The sequence below is a fragment of the Vipera berus genome (assembly GCF_964194415.1).
Source record: "Vipera berus genome assembly, chromosome: Z".
NCBI lineage: Eukaryota > Metazoa > Chordata > Lepidosauria > Squamata > Viperidae > Vipera > Vipera berus.
In genome coordinates this window covers 75,460,522-75,480,335 of record NC_138205.1, presented here as the reverse complement: position 1 = coordinate 75,480,335, position 19,814 = coordinate 75,460,522, and the positions used below count along the sequence as shown (strand labels likewise).

Below are 19,814 nucleotides of genomic sequence, written 5' to 3'. Positions count from 1 at the left end.
CAAACTTTCCGCTTCCCCGAAGCCAACAAGCGCCCGAAAGGGCTTTTCTTAGTCGGCGTTGGAAGAGGCGCACTTCGAAAAATAGAGAATGGCTGGATTTCCCTGGGAGGGCAAGCGGGGTGGATTTAAAGTCCTAGTCGCGACGCTCTCCGTGGCCTTGGTTTATTCCTATAACATCGATCTGGATCATCCCGTAATTTATCAAGGACCCAATAACTCTTTCTTCGGATATTCGGTGCTAGAGCATTACTACGACAATACCCGATGGTGAGTATTAAATCATTTCCAAGAGATAAGAAAATGCCTTTTCCTTATTCAGCCTTTCTGTGAATTTGCCCAATTTATATACCTCAACCCTTCCTTCCCCCCCTTCTTGTAAAAGAAAAAAGGATAAGCTCGTTTTAAATATAATCTTCCGATGAGCCAACTCCACTTTTACGAACCAGTTGCTTCCATGAAAGCTCTGGTTAGAACCGCTCTAGACATGCGCAGAGGCGAACCGGTGTTTCACTTACAAACTATCCAACTTCGTTTTTATCTGAATGCATAATATGAACTGTGCGGTTGATTACTTTTTGATAGTCCAGGATTCTATGCAATGCCAATAAGTAAATAAAGGGCTAGTTAAGCACAGCTGTCTAAGAATATTGTGTTTGAATCGAGGCTTATGCTGAAAAGTTGCCTGCCAATCCAGCACCCTGAGCTAAAGGCAATTTTGGGGATAGCAACTGGACAGAAGGTGTGGTAGAAAATATGGAGAATTACAAGGAAAGCCAGCAAAGTCTGGTGTCTTTGGGAAATCTCGGGAATAAGATGAAGGAATTGTGCAATAAAAGCCTGTGAATATGATTGCACAATAAAAAGCTACCTTATGGTCTTGTGGGCCGTTAAACTTTACTCTCAGAAATGAGAGACTGAGCATCTCCAATAGATGGTTCTTATGCAGCTTCACTCTGAAAACTTCCAGGGAAGAACCCACAATTCCTTGGAGACATGAGTTCCTTTATCATACTCTTGTTTCTCAATTTGCCATCCTGTGCTTTAAATCTGTGGAATGAAGTCCAATCCTACGGGACAGGGAAGATCTATACTTTGGGCTAGTGTTATGATTTACAATATATATATTTAAGGAATGCTTTTAAACCAATTCCCTGTTTTACTCAGTCAAATGAGTTTCTGCCCTATGCCCTGAAGAAGCATGTTTCAAATTAAATTTGGGACATCTTGAGTGCTATTGATTGCATGAAGGAGAAAAAATGGTTAATGTAAGAATTCTGCAGCCAGGTGGTCCTTCTTCCTCTGATAGGCATGAGGGAATAATGTTTTTTGTCTGCCTTTTAGCATCTGGAGGGGAAATGGATTGTTAGCTTCCTCTAAACATTTTTGCCTCAGTACATGCATATATGTATAAGACAGTATTCGTATATTAAAGATGATGCAATTTCCTAATGAAATGACCACTGGTAGTGTTAACTTTACTTTATCTGAATGTCTATGTGCATGTGTGTGCGTGCTAAGAATTGAGTGTTGGGGACAGCGTATGTAATGTGTGAACTTCATGAGAGAGAAGATCCTTAAATTAGTTCAGGTAGACTGTGGGAATAGATAACAATCTAATAATAAGGAACCATTTTGTGTTCTGTATTTGTGCTTTAGATGGTGTTGTGGTTCACTAAGCTCATTGAGTTACAGATTAGAGTAGATAGCCATGTTTTAGTTGAAATGCTACATGAATTTTGCCCATGTAGTTTGTTTATAATTTGTTATGTTGTGCCAATCCAGAAAACTGGGTTAATGGAGTTGATAATGGATAAATATGTCAACCAAAGAGATCATTTTGTGAGAAGTCTTAGCAAAAGTGAATTGAGTAAAGAAATGGGTTAGTCTCCTTGTCTGTGAGTTTTTAGAAAGTATACAGGAAATTGTTTTGATGGGAGGTTAGCAGCTAGGAGCAAACATGCTAGTAACTGAATCTGTTTGAGTCTTGCAAATATCTGGGGTTAAGAGCTAGGATATCTCTTAAAAACCGAAAATAACATTTGGCAACTCAGTGTAATGTAAGAATTGAAGAGCTACTACCCTGAACCAGCCCACTAAGTTTACCATCAGTTTCCAATCTTAATTTTTTTTGAAGAAATATGATCAAAGTTTGCACCCCAAACAACTATCTAGATTTATATTTAAAGTTAGTGATATATTTATTTGTTGCTTAATAAAATTGTTTTATTCACAGGAGGCAGGGAGCAGTTTTCATAAAGACATTTACAATTTGAGAATCCTTGCCTTAGATTAGTTTTCCCTAACTAGGCACTCTCAGATAAATTGGGACTACAGCTCCCAGAATTTCCTTGCCTGCAACACTGAAATCTGGCTGAAAATTCTGAGATTTACAGTTCATACTTGGAGGTTCCTTGGCTGGCAGAGGCCAGTTTATGAATTAAGTAGTATTAGTCATATTATTATATGAATGAGTGAATATTTTCAGTTCAAGAAATGTATATCTATTGTACAACTACAACTTATATTTGTATTTGAGCAAAAATGCAACCTTTCACAACTATAGTACTATGAATTTGTTTTTAAGTCTTTGTGTATTTGCTCCTGAGAAGATCCACAGGAAGAGGCCATAGTTGTGCTAAATTAGACTAGTACTACCAAGGCCATTTGTTTCCAACTGTTAAAGTAATCTTCTTCCATTCTGGGTATAGTGAAATTGAACAAGTATGGACTGTTCCTAGAAACTGCAAATTAAACATTTAAAAACAGTGTTTACTTAAAAAAAACAAACCAGCACAATACATACTATAGTCATTTATTACCTAGCCATTGACTAAAAATAATACTGTGCTGTATCTCAGTTGATTCGAGAAGCTATTGCTGAATTTTAATTTATCAGCTTCCTCAGTGCAACTGAACAATTCTTTTTTTCTTTGCTGTTGAAAGTGGTGGATGGATATAAATAGCATTATAAAGTGCCAGCTTTTCCCTTTTTTGTATGTGAAAGTATTCTTTCTTGTTATTGATAGGAATAGGGATGATGAACTGGACGTGTATGGTGAGCCACAGTTCTCACACTTTTTTTTCCCCTGTGGCCCCCAAGAACCTTTTAAAATTTCCCCAAAAAACCCCCCAACACCCCAAAAACAAAACCCAGCCATTTTGGAGTAAAAATAACTGTAATGCAAGATCTAAAAAAAAGTCTTAAAGATAAAAATAAGACCATTCTCTCACAATGAATCACAGTGAGTGTCCCTGTCCATTATGCATCAGTGCATCAACTGCTGTGGCTCTTCCCACTCCCCTGGAACAGTATGTGTGGAGTTAAACCACCAAAATCTCCACCTAATTTCTGCTAAGCCCTAAAATCCAGAGAATCTTAAGTTGTATCCTTCCATGAATATACCCTTCAAAAATAAGTTGGTCCCATGGATTGACTTAGTGAACCCAGATTCTCAGCGTTCCTATGATTGATTCCATATGTTGAATTAATGAATGAATGACTACCACTGGCCGTCACATTTAGAGTCTAGACTTAGCTAGTGGAGCAATTGTATCTTAGGACTCATCAGGTGGTGCTTCTGTGTCATTTGATCATCTTCATTCTCAGCTGTGTCTTGGGAATCACTCAAGAGCCCATAATCTGAGCAGTAGATAGTTTGAGTATTTGACTTAATCACTCTAGCTGTGTTGAAGAAGAATAATTGTAGATCATCACAACTTTCATTAGGCTTGGCAAGGGTACATTCTTTTCATGCTGCTTGCAGTTTCAACAGTTAAAGAGCTGAATACAGCATTCTGTAAACAACTATAGGCATACAAGACCATGACAGAACAAAGAGAGAAAAACTTTAAGCAATGATTAAAAATTATGCCACCCACAGCAGCTTTCTCCCTATTTTGGTATTTACTGGGGAGATGTTTATTATATGTAAATCCAAAGAGCTGTGGGGGAAAGAATGTATATGCATTTTTCTTCTTCTTGTAGGGATTCTCTGTAATTTAACTCTCTAGGCGCCCACCCCATTGCCGGCAATGGCAAAACTGTCCCGATATGTTGCGTGACGTCACAAGTTTGACATGTCTGCTCTAGATCAAATGAAGCTAAATTCACCTGGAAACCTTTGAATGAAGGTAGGACTCATTTGCCTGCCTTCCTGCAAATGTTCACAATGCTTGCCTGTATTTCTTTCTGATAGATGGTGCTCTATTTCTTAAACCAGTAGCCTTGGAACTGTAGCACATTGTGATATCAATAGATGCATTCAACTTTAGAGTCAGCCCCTAAAATGAATGGCTGTCATGTCTTTGATACACAGGGACATTTGGACTTTGCTTGTCAACTTCCTTTGGAGTGTTTACTGATATGGATGGAGCTGTTCAAATAATATTGGGCAAGAAATTGAAAGAGATTGAAAGACCTCTTTCTTACTGTTTCATGGTATATATGCGGCTCTTGTTTTTAAAAGTGGGACAGCCACAAGAGACAGGAACCATGAAGCTAAAAATGATTCACTAACAGCCATTGATTGAAGAAACTTAGTGTTTTATATGCCAGTCAAAGATGCCATTAGTGAAGATTTTCATAGCATAAATTGTGCTGATAGGAATTGCATGTATGAGTGTGTATGCACACAGACTACACTATTCATGTTCTTTTAGAAAAAAAACTATTTAGGAATCTGGTATCATATGTGAAATGGTATGCAGGAATGACCTTGGGAGACAGAAGGAAGTGCTGAACACTAGACAAACATCATGTAAAAGATATCTTGGTCCACAGAAGAAAGGTTGTGTGTGAGAAGCCTTTCAGAAGGGGTCTTCTCTAGTTTTCTGGAGACTAAAAGGAGATGAGGAGAGACGTATTTTCAGACTTTTAATATTCTGTTAATATAATCCTGTACCTAATAAAGGTAACTTTAATATTCATAGTTATGCTTCTTGTCTGGACTATCTCAAAGGGCTAACATATGTGAGGTTGGTTAGGAGGTTGCCTTACTAAATGTGTGTAAAAGTTTAACCTTTATACTGCAGACTCTACTTCTTATGTTCTAAAGAAGTTTCTGGTGATTCTGTTGGGTCCAACTGTTTCTTGATTAGCATTTCGTTGTCCTCCATTGCCATCTAGATGCCTCTTAGTCTAGAAATCCCATCAACAAATTATCAGTTGCAGAATTCTCTCATTATTACTTTCTTACAAGTTGATATTTGGTGACTCACTGCCTACTGTACTGAAAATAATACAGTAATAATAAATAGTCATCATGATTATTATTAACTAAATAACCTATGACCCATTCCTTTTTTCAGCATTTACTTACCTAAAGAATAAACACAATCACCAGGTGTGGGTAAAAGAGCAGTGGGAATGGAATGATGTATGACTTCCTGCTAGCTTCCCTATTGACTTTGCTTGTGGGGAAATGATGGGGAGCATTGGAAATCATAATTGACTGACAGCAGTGGTGCTGCTGCAACCACAACTTTGTGAATACAACTGGTGTAAGATCTTTGACACTTCCAATCACATGGTAATAATAGGTCCCAAATTTTCCATGCATTCTTTAAGTTAGAAGATTCAAGGTACTTTGATTCAAAAACTGTTGCCCTGAAATGCACTGTTTCAAGTATTTTATGCTTATGAACAGATAGACTGGACACTATCTGTTTGTCTGGGTGTCTTAGTTTTAAGGAATTCATCTAGTTAAGCCAGGGGTGTCAAACTGCCAGCCCGCGGGCGGGACGTGTCACGAGGAAACCACGCCCACCCCACTGCCAGCAATGAGGAAAATGTTCTGATATGTCGCACGACGTCACGTGACATTGCAAATTTGACATGTCTGAGTTAAGCAAATAACCCTTATTACATGCTTTCAGAGCACTCCTCAACTTCAGCAGACTGACATTTTTGTCTGCTCTCTGACATTAGTCACACTAATTATTTTAGAAGTGTGCTAAATGTTTTCAAAAGATTACTTGTGCTAGACCAGGGGTCGGCAACCTAAAAAAGCAAAAGAGCCACCGGGAACCGGTTCCATCACAAATTAAAAAAACTGGGAGCCGCGTGCGCGTGTCCATGCACGCGCATGCGCAGACGCACGCGGTTGCCATTTTTTTAAAAAGTGAGATGGAACCGGTTCCCGGTTGCCCGACGGCGACGGCCCGTCTGCAAAGCTGCCGCTTTCGGCAGCTTTGCAGACGGGCCGCGGCAGCTTCCTCAAAGAGCGACGCCGCGGCCCGTTCGCACGGAGGTACACGCGCACCTCCGCCCATTCGGGGAGGTGCGCGCGCACCTCTCGGAACGGGCCGCGTCGTCGCTCTTTCAGGAAGCTGCCTTGGCCCATCTCGGCAGCTTTGCAGACGGGCCGCGGCAGCGTCCTCAAAGAACGACGCCGCGGCCCGTTCGCTCGGAGGTACGCGCGCACCTCTCCAAAGGTTTGGGGAGGTGCGCGCGCAGCTCCGCCCATTCGGGGATGTGCGTGCGCACCTCTCGGAACGGGCCGCGGCGTCGCTCTTTCAGGAAGCTGCCTTGGCCCATCTGCAAAGCTGCCGCTTTCGGCAGCTTTGCAGACGGGCCGCGGCAGCGTCCTCAAAGAACGACGCCGCGGCCCGTTCGCTCGGAGGTACGCGCGCACCTCTCCAAAGGTTTGGGGAGGTGCGCGCGCAGCTCCGCCCATTCGGGGAGGTGCGTGCGCACCTCTCGGAATGGGCCGCGGCGTCGCTCTTTCAGGAAGCTGCCTTGGCCCATCTGCAAAGCTGCCGCTTTCGGCAGCTTTGCAGACGGGCCGTGGCAGCTTCCTCAAAGAACGACGCCGCGGCCCGTTCGCGCGGAGGTACGCGTGCACCTCTCCAAAGGTTTGGGGAGGTGCGCGCGCAGCTCCGCCCATTCGGGGAGGTGCGTGCGCACCTCTCGGAACGGGCCGCGGCGTCGCTCTTTCAGGAAGCTGCCTTGGCCCATCTGCAAAGCTGCCGCTTTCGGCAGCTTTGCAGACGGGCCGCGGCAGCGTCCTCAAAGAACGACGCCGCGGCCCGTTCGCTCGGAGGTACGCGCGCACCTCTCCAAAGGTTTGGGGAGGTGCGCGCGCAGCTCCGCCCATTCGGGGAGGTGCGTGCGCACCTCTCGGAACGGGCCGCGGCGTCGCTCTTTCAGGAAGCTGCCTTGGCCCATCTGCAAAGCTGCCGCTTTCGGCAGCTTTGCAGACGGGCCGCGGCAGCTTCCTCAAAGAACGACGCCGCGGCCCGTTCGCGCGGAGGTACGCGCGCACCTCTCCAAAGGTTTGGGGAGGTGCGCGCGCACCTCCGCCCATTCGGGGAGGTGCGCGCGCACCTCTCCAAACGGGCGGTGCCACTCTCCATTTGGAGAGGTGCGCGCGCACCACTGCCCGTTCGAAGAGGTGCGCGCGCACCGGGCGGCTGGGAGCCGCAGGAGACGGCTCAAAGAGCCGCATGCGGCTCCGGAGCCGCGGGTTGCCGACCTGTGTGCTAGACCAATTGTTTTAGCGCTTAAAAGTAAAGTGATCAGTTGATTTCTTTTCCTACACTATAGATTTCTTTCCCACTAGCTAGAACTGGGCCATTTTAAGAAGGCTTCTTGTCTCCACATCATCTTTAAATTGGATTCTCTCACTAAATCAAGATACATTAAACTTTATGCCAGAAATTCTCATATTTTAGATACTATGCCCCCTTGAAATGATAAAATGAATTTGTGTGATCAATCCTGTGACTAAAATTAATACTGTGTTTGGTAAGAAACATACATGGTTCTTTAAATAATTATATTCAATCTTTATGTTCAATAATAAAACAATAATAGAACTTTTCAACTTCGTTAAACCAAACTATTTCATTCAATAAACAAAAAGTAACACCAGAAATCTGATTTTTTTTTTGGGGGGGGGCATGATGCCTGTGGAGATTCTCAATGATCCTAGTCATGGAGATCCCAAAAGTGCTTTTCCCAAAAGGCAAATGGACTTCTTGGGTTGTTTTTTTTAAATGTTTCACTTCACATCCAAGAAAATGTCTTCTGTTCTATTCTATTGAAGAAGCTTCTTGGATGAGAAGCAAAACATTTTCAAGGAAAAAGCCAAGAAAGGCCAGTTGTCTTCTGGAAAAAGCACTTTCGTGATATTTTGCTATAATGAAACGTGGAAAAGAATTCATAAAAAGCTAAAATATAACTGCATGTGCCAGTTAGTTCCAGCTCGTAATTTCTGCATTTTTTCTTACCAGTTGCTTATAATTTAGATTTGGGTGCTGCAAATTTATATATATATATTTATGAATGGCTGTTCATGACTGTTTCTGAGTTCTGAGAATCAGTCAGTTAAAAGAATGAAATATAGTCATACAGATGTACAGGTGAGCTATTTGGCATTTTAGTCAGATGGAAGCAGCAAAGATTGTTGACTTTGTAATTTGCTGTAATTTACGAATTTGGATCATTAGTTATTCTCATTTGTAAAAAGATTGTTAGTTAGAAGATAGCCTTTGTTAGAATCATACAATTTAATAGTTTAGCCTCCGAAACTCAGGAGAAATTAAACTGTTAATATAGTCACCACCACCTCTAATGTTTGTTTAAGGTTAAGTATGTAGTTTTCTGGGTTTTGGTGAAGCCAGTTATAGCCAAAAAAAAACATTCTTGTCTTATTTTTCTAAGTGTATATTTTTGTTTGTCTATCTATCCTCCCCGTTTTATTAATGTACAAAACTAGTAAAGAGGAGGTAATTAGCGCTGTAAATTAATTATATGTTGTACCCTTAAGATAGGAGTGAATTATTTTTAGTCCCCAGCAGTCCCAAATTGTGACAGCAAAATTATATAATTTGGGGGGCATTCAGATACCTTAGAGATTTTAAGTGTGGGAGTGAGAGGCCACTTGTACCCATTCCAACATATATCTCTGAAAACAAATAGTTAAAAAACACCCCGGCCCTTTTAGTGTTATCATGGTGTCAATGGATAGTGTCCCATAGCTTTTAGGAATGTGTGGAGTCTGTATTCCAAGTGTTGCCCAGTCCTGTTTAAGGGCAATTCTTTTCTTTTAGCAACTATGCTACAGACCTGAGAAGAACCGTGTGGGAAGGGTTGGGGTGGATGGGAGAAAGGGAATATAAATTTATAGTAGAACTTGTGTTTTAGTGGGTTTATTCCAGAAATCAGTTTTGGATAAATGGAAGACGCATGGACTTTTCTGAATGTTAGAATTCTTGTGTTTGTTGGTAATTCATACACTTTATGACATATGCATAATTCATATTGTCTCCTTTATTTATTGAATGAACAGTCGGTTGAGTTAATGGATTATACTAATTTATAAACTTAGAACTACAATGACAGGGTTTATATGTTGCAGTAGGCTGAAATCAAATGTGTCTTTATTCAAACCAACTTTTCCGTTCATTTCAGGCTGGAATGATTGTTTCTTGATTAGTTCTTGTTTAATAGCAATGAAATCTCTTAGGTGATAAGTAAGGTCAGATTTTACTGCCTACAGTCTTCTGGATCTAGGGGCAAATGACAGATTTTCCTGCTTTAAGTAATAAATTATGGCTTTCCCATCATATCACTATATCAAAAGGCCAAGCTATAACTTTTGTTCTTGTTCTTTCCTAGCAGTTTATTTTGGGGGATGAGAACATATTACTTAGAAACATTTTCAGTTTGCCATTATTTTGGGGTTTTCTACTCCTTCAAATATTTCATGGATTTATTGAAGGAAAGGCTTTGTCTTATCTTACTGCTTTGGGGGATTGTTGATTCACATGGCTGGAGGGAAAATAGGAGATGAAAAAGAGAGTTGCCACTGTAAAACTTGTGTATTTGCTTCTCCTGATGTTAAACATTTATTTGCTCTTGATTTTCAGGGTCTTGGTTGGTGCCCCAAAGGCAGATTCTAAGTACAGTGCTTCTCTTAAGTCCCCAGGAGCTGTATTCAAATGTCGGGTTCACACTAACCCTGATAAGAGGTGCACAGAGCTGGATATGGGTCGAGGTATGCATGAGTGTACAACCCTTTCACTTTCACTTTATTTGTTTTGAATACATTTTTTTTCTTCCAAAGAAACATAGAACCTTCTACATAAAATCTGACTATGCTTCATCTACAAGTTTATGTACAGGAAACGGCCTTCTTAAAATAGAAAGTATAGTATGGGAGGGCATTGGAATTAGAATCATTGGGCGGAATATGGTCCTTCTTACCTGCTTTTATTTTCTGTTAGCTTGAAGAACCAAAGTAATATGGAAATAGGCATTTCTGCCTCAGATGTCGGTATTTTCCCAGTTCTTCCCCCTTTGTCCTCTTTTTTATGACCCCAAAGAGCTCTTAGTGCTTTGATCTAATAGTTTTCTGAAGTTGATGATAGGAAAAAAACAGTAGAACTGCCATTTCTGGAATGATTTGCTCTCCATGTTTCCTGCCACCCTCTGTGATAGTACAACCTGAGTGTCTATGAATGACAGCTGGTGGGAATTTGCAAAAAAACAACTCAGTTGGCTAAGAAAGATTAGATCCTTCCTTTCTTGATATAATTCCTACTGTAACATTTTAGAAAGTAACTCTTCTTAGCCAATATTTTAATAATGATTTCATGTAGGTTTTCAATGGAATGTCTAATACCAGGATTGACCAAGAATTTCCAGTCTCTGATGAACTTGGTAAACATTTTTAAAGAAGTATTTCCTTTATTGATAAGTGTACTATGCTAAGATTAATAATTCTGAATCCACCAGATGGAAAAAATAATGGTTAGTTATCTGTAGTGCCATTCCCAGTAGAGATACTTTATTGCCATCCTCATCCTTTCTAAATTCTCACCCTTCCTGCATTTGTTTTAGCTAATGTTCGAGGAACATTCTGTGGAAAGACATGTAAAGAAGATAGAGATGATGAATGGATGGGTGTCAGTCTGGCAAGACAGCCAACGGTTGGAGGAAGTATATTGGTAAGTTGTTTTCCCTTGATCTCATTGAAGTGGGAAATGTCATATTGACATTGATATAAAACGTGTGGGAACAATTATGCTGTGCCAGAGACTGATGAGAATTTAGTTAATTCTCTGCTTCCTTTGGGAGGAAGGTAAATTGCATCCTGAGGACAAAGCTTGCATCTAGAAAGGCAGCTTCAAAGCAATTACACCTGCTACTGTCATCCCCAGGGCTTCCTTTTCAAATTGTAGATTTAGCACTTGGAACAGAATGAATGTCACCTTGTGTTTCTGTGAATAAGCCTGTTCTTTTTATTTCCTTTTAAAAAATGCATGTGTGAAGACTTAATAATCTTTTAGGCCATGTTTCATAATTTTATATTTCCTGCTTTATGTTTAAGCTAAAAATGAAATAAGTGAATATTGATATTCCTACACATTTTAACGGATAGTCTTTTTGTAATTAGTAACCAAGAAGTTAGTGGAAGGTAAATTTTTCAATGATGAAAAACGTCAGTGGAAGGTGACATTTTACAACAATGAAGTGTGCTGTTCTTGATGGCAAATGGCTCAGAATTACAGTTCTGCAGAATAGTCAAGGTTGGATTGTGAATGGTTTGTCTCATCTGGATTCACTTCCAGTTTACTGTACCAATTGATTTTACTCCTGCCTCCAAAGAATACTATGGTTTATTGCACAAGAAGTTCTTCAGAGGTTCATCAGAACCAAAAGAAGTTCATCAGAACCTGCTGGGAGGTCCAAGGCCATTTGCATCCCCAAATACACTCTAAATTCATTTAATCTCAACCAGAAAAATCTCAGCTGAAGACTCTTTATACACAGCTAGGTACTTTGATTAAGATCATTTATTGGAAACCTGATGAACATTCTCTGATTAAAAGTTTTTCCTCTTTCAGTACCCTTGTGTAGCCTCTTTCAAACATGCATAGACATATTGTAGTAATGAGGATTTTTCTATTACCAGAATACACATATTCTGATGAATTGCAGCCTTTTTCAACATGCTTTGTTACACGTATAACTTAGTATGATCTAGGAAAGCTGAGTTGCAATTATTTGAAATAAAACTTTGGAATACCTTTGATATTCCAAAAAAATACTTTAAAGAATGTCTCAACAGCTCTTTAAACCTACTTACTTACTTTCTCTCTCTCTCTCTCTCTCTCTCTCTCTCTCTCTCTCTCTCTCTCTCTCTCTCTCTCTCTCCCTCCCTCCCTCCAGTAACTACCTATGTGTATTACCACAAAATGTTAATATGGAGACATTATACAAAGGATGTTTCCGCCTTAATGGAACTTAATGCAGAGTATGTTGTTTTAATGTAGAAAGAGGTAACTTCACATAGTTCTCCACCTGATGAAAACCATTGTTAGCATTGATATGTATGAATCAAGACTAAATTAGAATTAGACAGCAAATGGTGTGATTTTAGTGCTGTTTTTAAATAAATTATTTTTTTCATGATGAAATGTTGGTTTTTTTCTTTGACATGTTTTATCTGAAACATGACTGGCTATGCCATATTAAATCATGTATCTGTTAAATATCAGCTTGGAATAGAAGACTAAATGGAAGGCCAGTGATTGATAAATCGCTGACAACATATATTTCAAATATAATTTTGGTAAGTGATTTGGATTTTGAAGTATCAACCTGAGGATTGGTGTTTGCTTTAACTTAAATGTTTAAAAAAAGAGAGGAAAACTTCATCCAGTGCTAATGTTGGAAAAGTGCTAATTGGGGACAGTCATTAGAACTTGGAGAAGAACCACCAGGCTTCCGGTTCGCACACGGGGTGCTTCCGGATGCGCAGGAACAGTCCGCTTCCTGCCATCCGTTTCTTTTTTGGAGGACCCTGAAAAGGGTAAAAAATCACCCTGGAGGGACGATTACCAAGAGGAGACCTTCCCTGCGATTGCGGAAGGGCGGCAGCCCTCCGCTTGAATCCGGGACAATCTCCTTTGCCTCGAAGAAGAAGAGACCGGCCATAAAGATGGCCAATCACTAAGCCGCTCCCTGCTGAAAGCCAAAAGCACTACCCAGCACTAAGAAGCAATCTGGAGGACCTGAGTGAGCCTTTACCTTTCCTATTCCCTTAACCATCTTCCTGTGGGACTTTCCTGAAAATTTCTTTCCCCAGTTTTTAAAAAAACTGAATATCTACTCTGGGAACAAATCTTAAAACCTTAAAGCTTTAAAAGAAATTTAATTAATTCAGCAAAGAATTTAAGCAATTTCATCTGTATTTACCAAAAAGCTCCTATTTTTTGCTGGGGATCCACTATCCTATTTTCTCTCTAAGCTGCGAATTAAGGTAAAAAATTGGACTAATGCTACAAAAGTTCTATATTAATTTGGAAAAAAAGGAAGTTTTTGCATTGCATTTTATATGTCATTGATGACATCTTGTGGCAAAAGTTGGTACAGCAAGTAAACTTTTTTCTGTTGTGAGAGCTGACTGAATAACAGAGCTGTCCTTGACATTATCTCTTTCAGAGGTGGATAATCCTTGATTCTTATTAAAATAGCCTCCATGGAAGATTTAGCTGCAAACAATAACAAAATGGGTGAATATATCCCACCACTTGACTATAAACTGATACTGGACACGATTTTGGCAATGACAGAGCATATTAAAGCCAAACTGCAAGAAAAATCTGACAACTCAAAGCCACCAAATTCTGACTTTAAATGAGGAAAAGATAACCCAAAACCAAATAGAAGAAGTGGAAACTAAAATAGGAGATTTCAAAGAACAGCAAAAGCAACATACAGAAAACCTTAAAGTCCAAACTTTAATGGCAGCTACAAAACTTACAACTCAAAAAGCAACAGCGCCTGAAGAAAGCAATACTAAGAGTGAAGACACTAAAGGCCTTCAAATGCACTATATTGAGAATTCAACTAATCAAATGACAACCATAACACCAGTTACTACTTTCTACCTAACCCAGATGGAATTGGAAGAACAAAAAGACTTGACTGATCTAATGACAACTATATTACATCAATCATCGAAAACTGAACTATCAAAGCAAAACTACAATGGCTACAAAGGGGACATTTTCCTTGCAAAATTGACATTTGGATACGTTCCCTGGATTCAAATAAGGGGTATAGGAAGAAAGGAAGATACATTTGAGAATTTAAAGATGCCAAGAGGGAAGCCTGATTGGTACAAAAGGAAAGCAAGAGTTAGATTTAAAAAACTGAACTTGTTTCTTTTTTGGGATTCCTAAAGATAATAAAAATACCTTTCAATGGATTAAGGGGAATCTCTAAAAATATAACTGATTCTACATTTAGCTTTTAGATCTGTAAGGGAAAACAAAAGTAAGCTCTTAGAATATAATTCTGAACTATATTATAGAGTTTGGAATGATATATCAAATGGTAGTATTTTAACAATTGTTGTACGGTTAAAATGACGTATAGAATATATTAGTTGTTACTTTTAAACTATATTATAGAATCTAGAATTTTATATATAAAAGATAGTATTTTAATAATTGAACGGTTAAGATAAAAATATATTTCTAATAATTGGTGATTTGTTAAGATGAAAGCTAGACTTTAATGGTAAAACATAACAATGTTTTGTAATGAACAATGTAAGTTTTGTAGACAAGAGAATTATTCTTTATTGAAATAGGGAATTGTGAGTTACCCAAAAATTAAACTTTCTTTTGTATACTATAGGCTATTCTAGAATATTCTATTGCAATTAGATAAAATTTAAAAACAGGATATTGATATGTATTAGTGAAAATATATTGAAAATTTTGTTAATTGACTAGGTTACAACTAGAAGTGTATTAACTTGACTATTTTGACTACATGATAACTAAGGGAATCAGAGAGGGAATCCTTGTTGATGTAACCTGAACTATTTACAACTTGTTATTTGTTATTTTGACTACCCAACCACCATATTGCTTCACAAATACATGTATATGTAAATATTAAAAAATCAATAAAACTTGTATAAAAAAAGAACTTGGAGAAGAACCACCTGTCTTAATTTTGCTATACCATGTATTTATTATATTTATTGTGAAATATGTTTCTTCCCTGTGCTGCTACCCTCTTCTGAAACAATTAAAGAATGAGTAAAAGCACAAACCCATTTGTCTCTGTCCTCAAGAACATTGAAGTAGGATTACAGACCTGAGCATTTGCTGAAGGCAGGGAGCAAATGATGACATCTCTGATTTGCAGATCATAGTGGCTGGGCTTAGTATATTAAGCCAAAATCAAATAAACCAATTTATGGCATGTTGTATTGCATGAGGAAAACATAATGAATGAATTGACTTGAAATCTATGAAGCCCTGTTGTTGAGATCAGATGTACCCTTGCTTGTTAAATATTAGCCATGTGTCCTCTTATTCTGTAATCTGAAATATATTTCATTAGAGAACTGATTCATTAGTAGCATTCACATATTCTTCTGGTACTATATGTGGTTTTGGCTTAATGTGCTGAATCAACTTATCCAAATGGTTTGTATGCCATAAATGTCCTCCTTCATCTGTATTTAAGTTAGGTTATTGGTAGAGGTGAGTGGCATTTTCTCCAGATATAGAAACAAGTAAACATTTTAGAAATTGTAGCATTGGGAAGCTTCATTTACTTTATTTTGTTTTAAAAGAACTTTTTATTGCTATGGTTTATGCTAGCTATATTTTTCTTGTATTAAATATTCCTTTTTTCCCCTTGAAATATGTTTGCTTGTCCAGTTTCCTCTGGAGATTTGTAGAAATTTGACCTTAATGTTGTATGTTGCCTATGGAATGCCATCTTCCAGGATGTTTGTATTTTGCATTTATAGTGGCAATACTTAAGAAAAAGAGCTACTTCCTGAACATTAAAATATATTTTTTTATGATTTTTTAAAAATATATATAAAAATATAGCAAATATATGGAATTAAAAATGAAATAAAAAACCATAACTGGGTTAGACAGAACCCAGAGCAAAAACCAAGTTCAGATTCTTATAAGGTTGCTTACGTACATCTATCTATCAAAGGAGAGAGCTGTATAAAGAGGCATTTTAGTATTCCATATTCTGCCATAAAAGTTCTTTATATAGGACTAAGGGTATCAGGAGGATTGTGGGACTAATCTCAGATTAGTAAATAAAATTAGATTTTTGAACAGAGCAACAAATTGAGCCTGAAATTCATGGTCTGTTGTTGGAATGAGCAAATTGTGGATCAAGGATTGTAGTTTCTGATAGAGTTTCATTCATCTTTTTTTTTGCTTTGTAGGGGTAGGATTACAAGATTAGAAAGAGAAGGAAAGTTTGGATCCACTTTTAACTATGGACCTACTCATAATCCTGCTATTCAGCCCACATCTGAAAAAAAGTTTACCCAATCATGGTATAAAGGAAGCATATGTAAATTTTCTTCAGAGACTAGTTAAAATCCCGCTGGCTTTATGAGCACATCTGTGTAGGGTTCTTTTGGCAGCAATATACAAATAGTTTGTTATTGCCTTGTCTCCAATTTATAATTTATCTTTGGGATTTCTTGGTGGTTTACATCCAAGAAATAATCAGGTCTACCTTTGCAATTTAAGATTGACATAATTAATGTAGGTGTTGCCAGTTAGCTAGATATTTATCCTACTACTTTCTTGAAAAAAATTTCCAACCACTAACAAAATTTTTAAAGTGTTTTCTCTTTTTCTTTAGGCCTGTGCCCATCGTTGGAAAAATGTCTACTATGAAACTGAGTATATCCTTCCTCATGGTTTTTGCAACATCATCCCTCCAAACCTTGGATTGAATGGCAAAAAGTTAATTCCTTGTTATGAAGGTAAAGTGGCATATTTATTTTTCATTATCTGTGCTAATACTTGTGATGGATTTTATAATTACATTCCCCCTATTAATTACAGTTGTGGCAATCAGTACTTTTAGAATGCTCTAATTATCCTGTAAATTAAATTATGACTTAACTGTAGTACTACTGTCCTGTTACAATATAAAAATAGAGGACAATTTTAGTTTTCTTGTGCTTTCCAGATACGTTGGGATTGTAATTCCAAGAACATCTGGAGGCACTGGGATGGGGAAGGACAATACTGAGAGTTAACCTTTGGTAATTGCTGTCTAACTGTTCCAGTGTGTTAAAGGCTGGGCTTGAAGTTCCTTGGAAGGCAATATCAGTATTTGACTTTTGAATGATTGTGTTTAAAAAAAGGCTCTACATGTTCAGATTTTAAAGGGTATATTTTTCTCCATTCTTTCCATTTTGTGTAAATGTATGGAGTGTTGCACCCCCTGTTAAATAGAGCCAGTTGTTTGACTTGAATCAGTGATTTTCTTAGTGTGGCGTGGACACTGCTTTTTTGAATTCCACAGGCTGTGAAGCGAGTCCCTGTGCCCACCGAATGAAGAACTGTGTACTAAACAGCTGCAGACTTTTTCAGTTGTGTCTGAAATCCTTCCCATTCAACTCTGTATACAAAACCAGCTTGTGCTTTATCACCAGAGAACTGCAGTCTAACTGCTAAACCAAGCAGTCCTTGCTTTGGTTCTGTTCATCCTCTTCTCCTTCATTTTATCAGGACCCTTCCCTTTTGATTTTTGAATATTACTGTCTAATCACTGTCACGTACCTTGCTCATTATGTATTAACAAAGGAATAATTCATTTGTACTTCATCTTATCAATTATTTATTTATTTTATGAAATTTATAAGCAGCCTATCTTATGGTTCTAGGTGACTCTTGACTTGCATTATGTACTTCATAATGCAAGATATTTGATAGGTCAGTTAAGGAAGATGGGTGTCTGTCTAGAGACTAACAAATTAGAAAAAAAATTCTGGAATGTACTTTCTGGGATATTTGGGGTTTTTTTTAAAGTACTTTTTATTGCCTTCCTCTGGATGAATTAGAAGTTGAAGAGAAGAACATTGAAATGAAGTGATTTCCCCCCAGTCTCTTGAGTATCAAGACACAAGACTAGTTGACTAGTTTGAAAAAAAAAGGTATCCATTGTGGACTGGATTGCATTAACTCAAACTGTGGTTTGCTTGGATTTAGCTTAGCTTGTTGTATATATCCAGTCGTGCTCACGTAATTTATGGCCTCGTGTGATTTATAACTCCTTTTGTAGAGTATTTAACGATTCATGATTTATTGCAGCAAGAAAAATCCCTCCCCACGCCCCCAATGTCTTGATCAATTCTTCTTTTCCTATGTAGTCAGAGCTGGAGATCCTTTGAAAAATCTCTCATTCCTTATGACAGGAAATGAAACTGACTAGATTTATTTTGGATAGAGGTTAGGAATGACTATATCCTTAATGCACTGTGATTTTCCAGTGATTGCTTCTTCTCCAAATCCATAATGTGACCTGAGACAGTGGTGAAATAAAAAGCTTCAGAAATTTTTTTGGCAAGAACTGAGCTATATTGGATTTTGCAATTGGTAATTGATGTTACACATTATAAGTTAACTTTTCTTTCTTTACACATGCCAGTTAGTTAAGCTAGAAAAATAGAAGGGAAACTATATGCCTGGAATTAGTAACCATTTATATTTTTGATGATTAGCAAACTGTTTGCAGACAACATTTTGGAATATAATTGTCTGCTTCTAGTTCCACGTTTGCAGCAATGAATTCAGCTCATCTTTAATAAAAGTAAAGAAAGCTATAAAATTCTCCCACTTGGAAGACTCTCCTTCTTTTGGATGGATGTGCTTTAAAGGGTTATATAGTATAAATTTGCATTACAAATGCAATATCAGAGATAGAGGTGAACACAAATATGTGTTGATGAGCCCATGATTAGTATGCAGGGGTTTGTTTGTTTGAGAAAAATAACCCAGTAATTTAATTTGAAAAGGTATCAGCCAGAAATATCTATAAAAATAGTAGTGCATTGACTCAACTGCTTTAAAGCAGTGAGTGGAAAATTGACAGATTTGGCATGGCTAGCATGCAATTGTGCTGGAATCTGGACAGAAAATTGGGGACTAGGCATGTGTCTCAGTTGCCAAACTGTCCCATCACAGAGAATGACCAAGTATGCTTTGGGAGAATACAGTAACATTCAGGTTTATTAGCTGTATCTTCTAGAGACATGGATGTAATAAATTGCTTAGAAGGAGTTGTGTTTTAAATTCAATAGATCCTGTCTTTCTATGATAATCCTTTTTCATTTACTTTGAGAAACTAACTGAGTTCCTTGGCCTAGAGACTGCAATTAAAGAAATTTAGAAATTGAGAGTGGGATGGAAACTGAAAAATACCATGAGCATTGATATTCAGTGTTTGTTGAACATTATTTTCTTAACAAGGCAAGTTTGTATGAATTACTTTCAGCAAAAACAAAATCATACATTAGCATAAAGCCCCCCAATCAACACTGCAGCATTCCTCATGGTACTTTCTTCTGTACTGATAATATTTCGAAATGGGGAACTCACTATAGAAATTTCTCAGGGAAATTTTCTGTTTTTTCCATCAGAGTTAACCATGTCACAGTATTAGATAATGTTAACCCTAGAAAGGATTAAATTAGAATGACCAAGCATTGATATAGATGTAGTCATACATCTGTATCATAGATAATCCCAATGTAAGAGATTTGATTCAATTTGCATCCAGACATGGCAAAAGATAGGGAAAGAAGAATGTTAACTGATAGATAATTCTTAACCCTGGTTAAAATTGGGCTTTCAGTGGAAAACATTCCTATCTTTTAAACTCAGACACATATCTGGAGGAGAAGCATAAATGTGGACATTGTATTTTGTAAATCATAACTAATGGTTTTGTATGTTATGTGAGCTACTAGTTGTGGTTCATTCAACAAACCAAGTTTTGGCTTAATGCAATG

At 38.0% G+C, this 19,814-nt stretch overlaps 1 protein-coding gene across 1 annotated transcript in view; it reads left to right on the top strand.

Annotated features, from left to right (window-relative positions):
• Window positions 1-19,814, top strand: part of ITGA9 (integrin subunit alpha 9) — a gene marked incomplete at its 3' end in the record, with an annotated part of 248,178 nt that continues 228,364 nt past the window's right edge. The window contains exons 1-4 of the mRNA XM_081345406.1: window positions 1-267; window positions 9,871-9,998; window positions 10,844-10,950; window positions 16,655-16,778. Coding sequence (XP_081201532.1) covers window positions 89-267; window positions 9,871-9,998; window positions 10,844-10,950; window positions 16,655-16,778 — 538 coding nt within the window. The 5' untranslated portion in view covers window positions 1-88. The remainder of the gene's footprint in view (window positions 268-9,870; window positions 9,999-10,843; window positions 10,951-16,654; window positions 16,779-19,814) is intronic.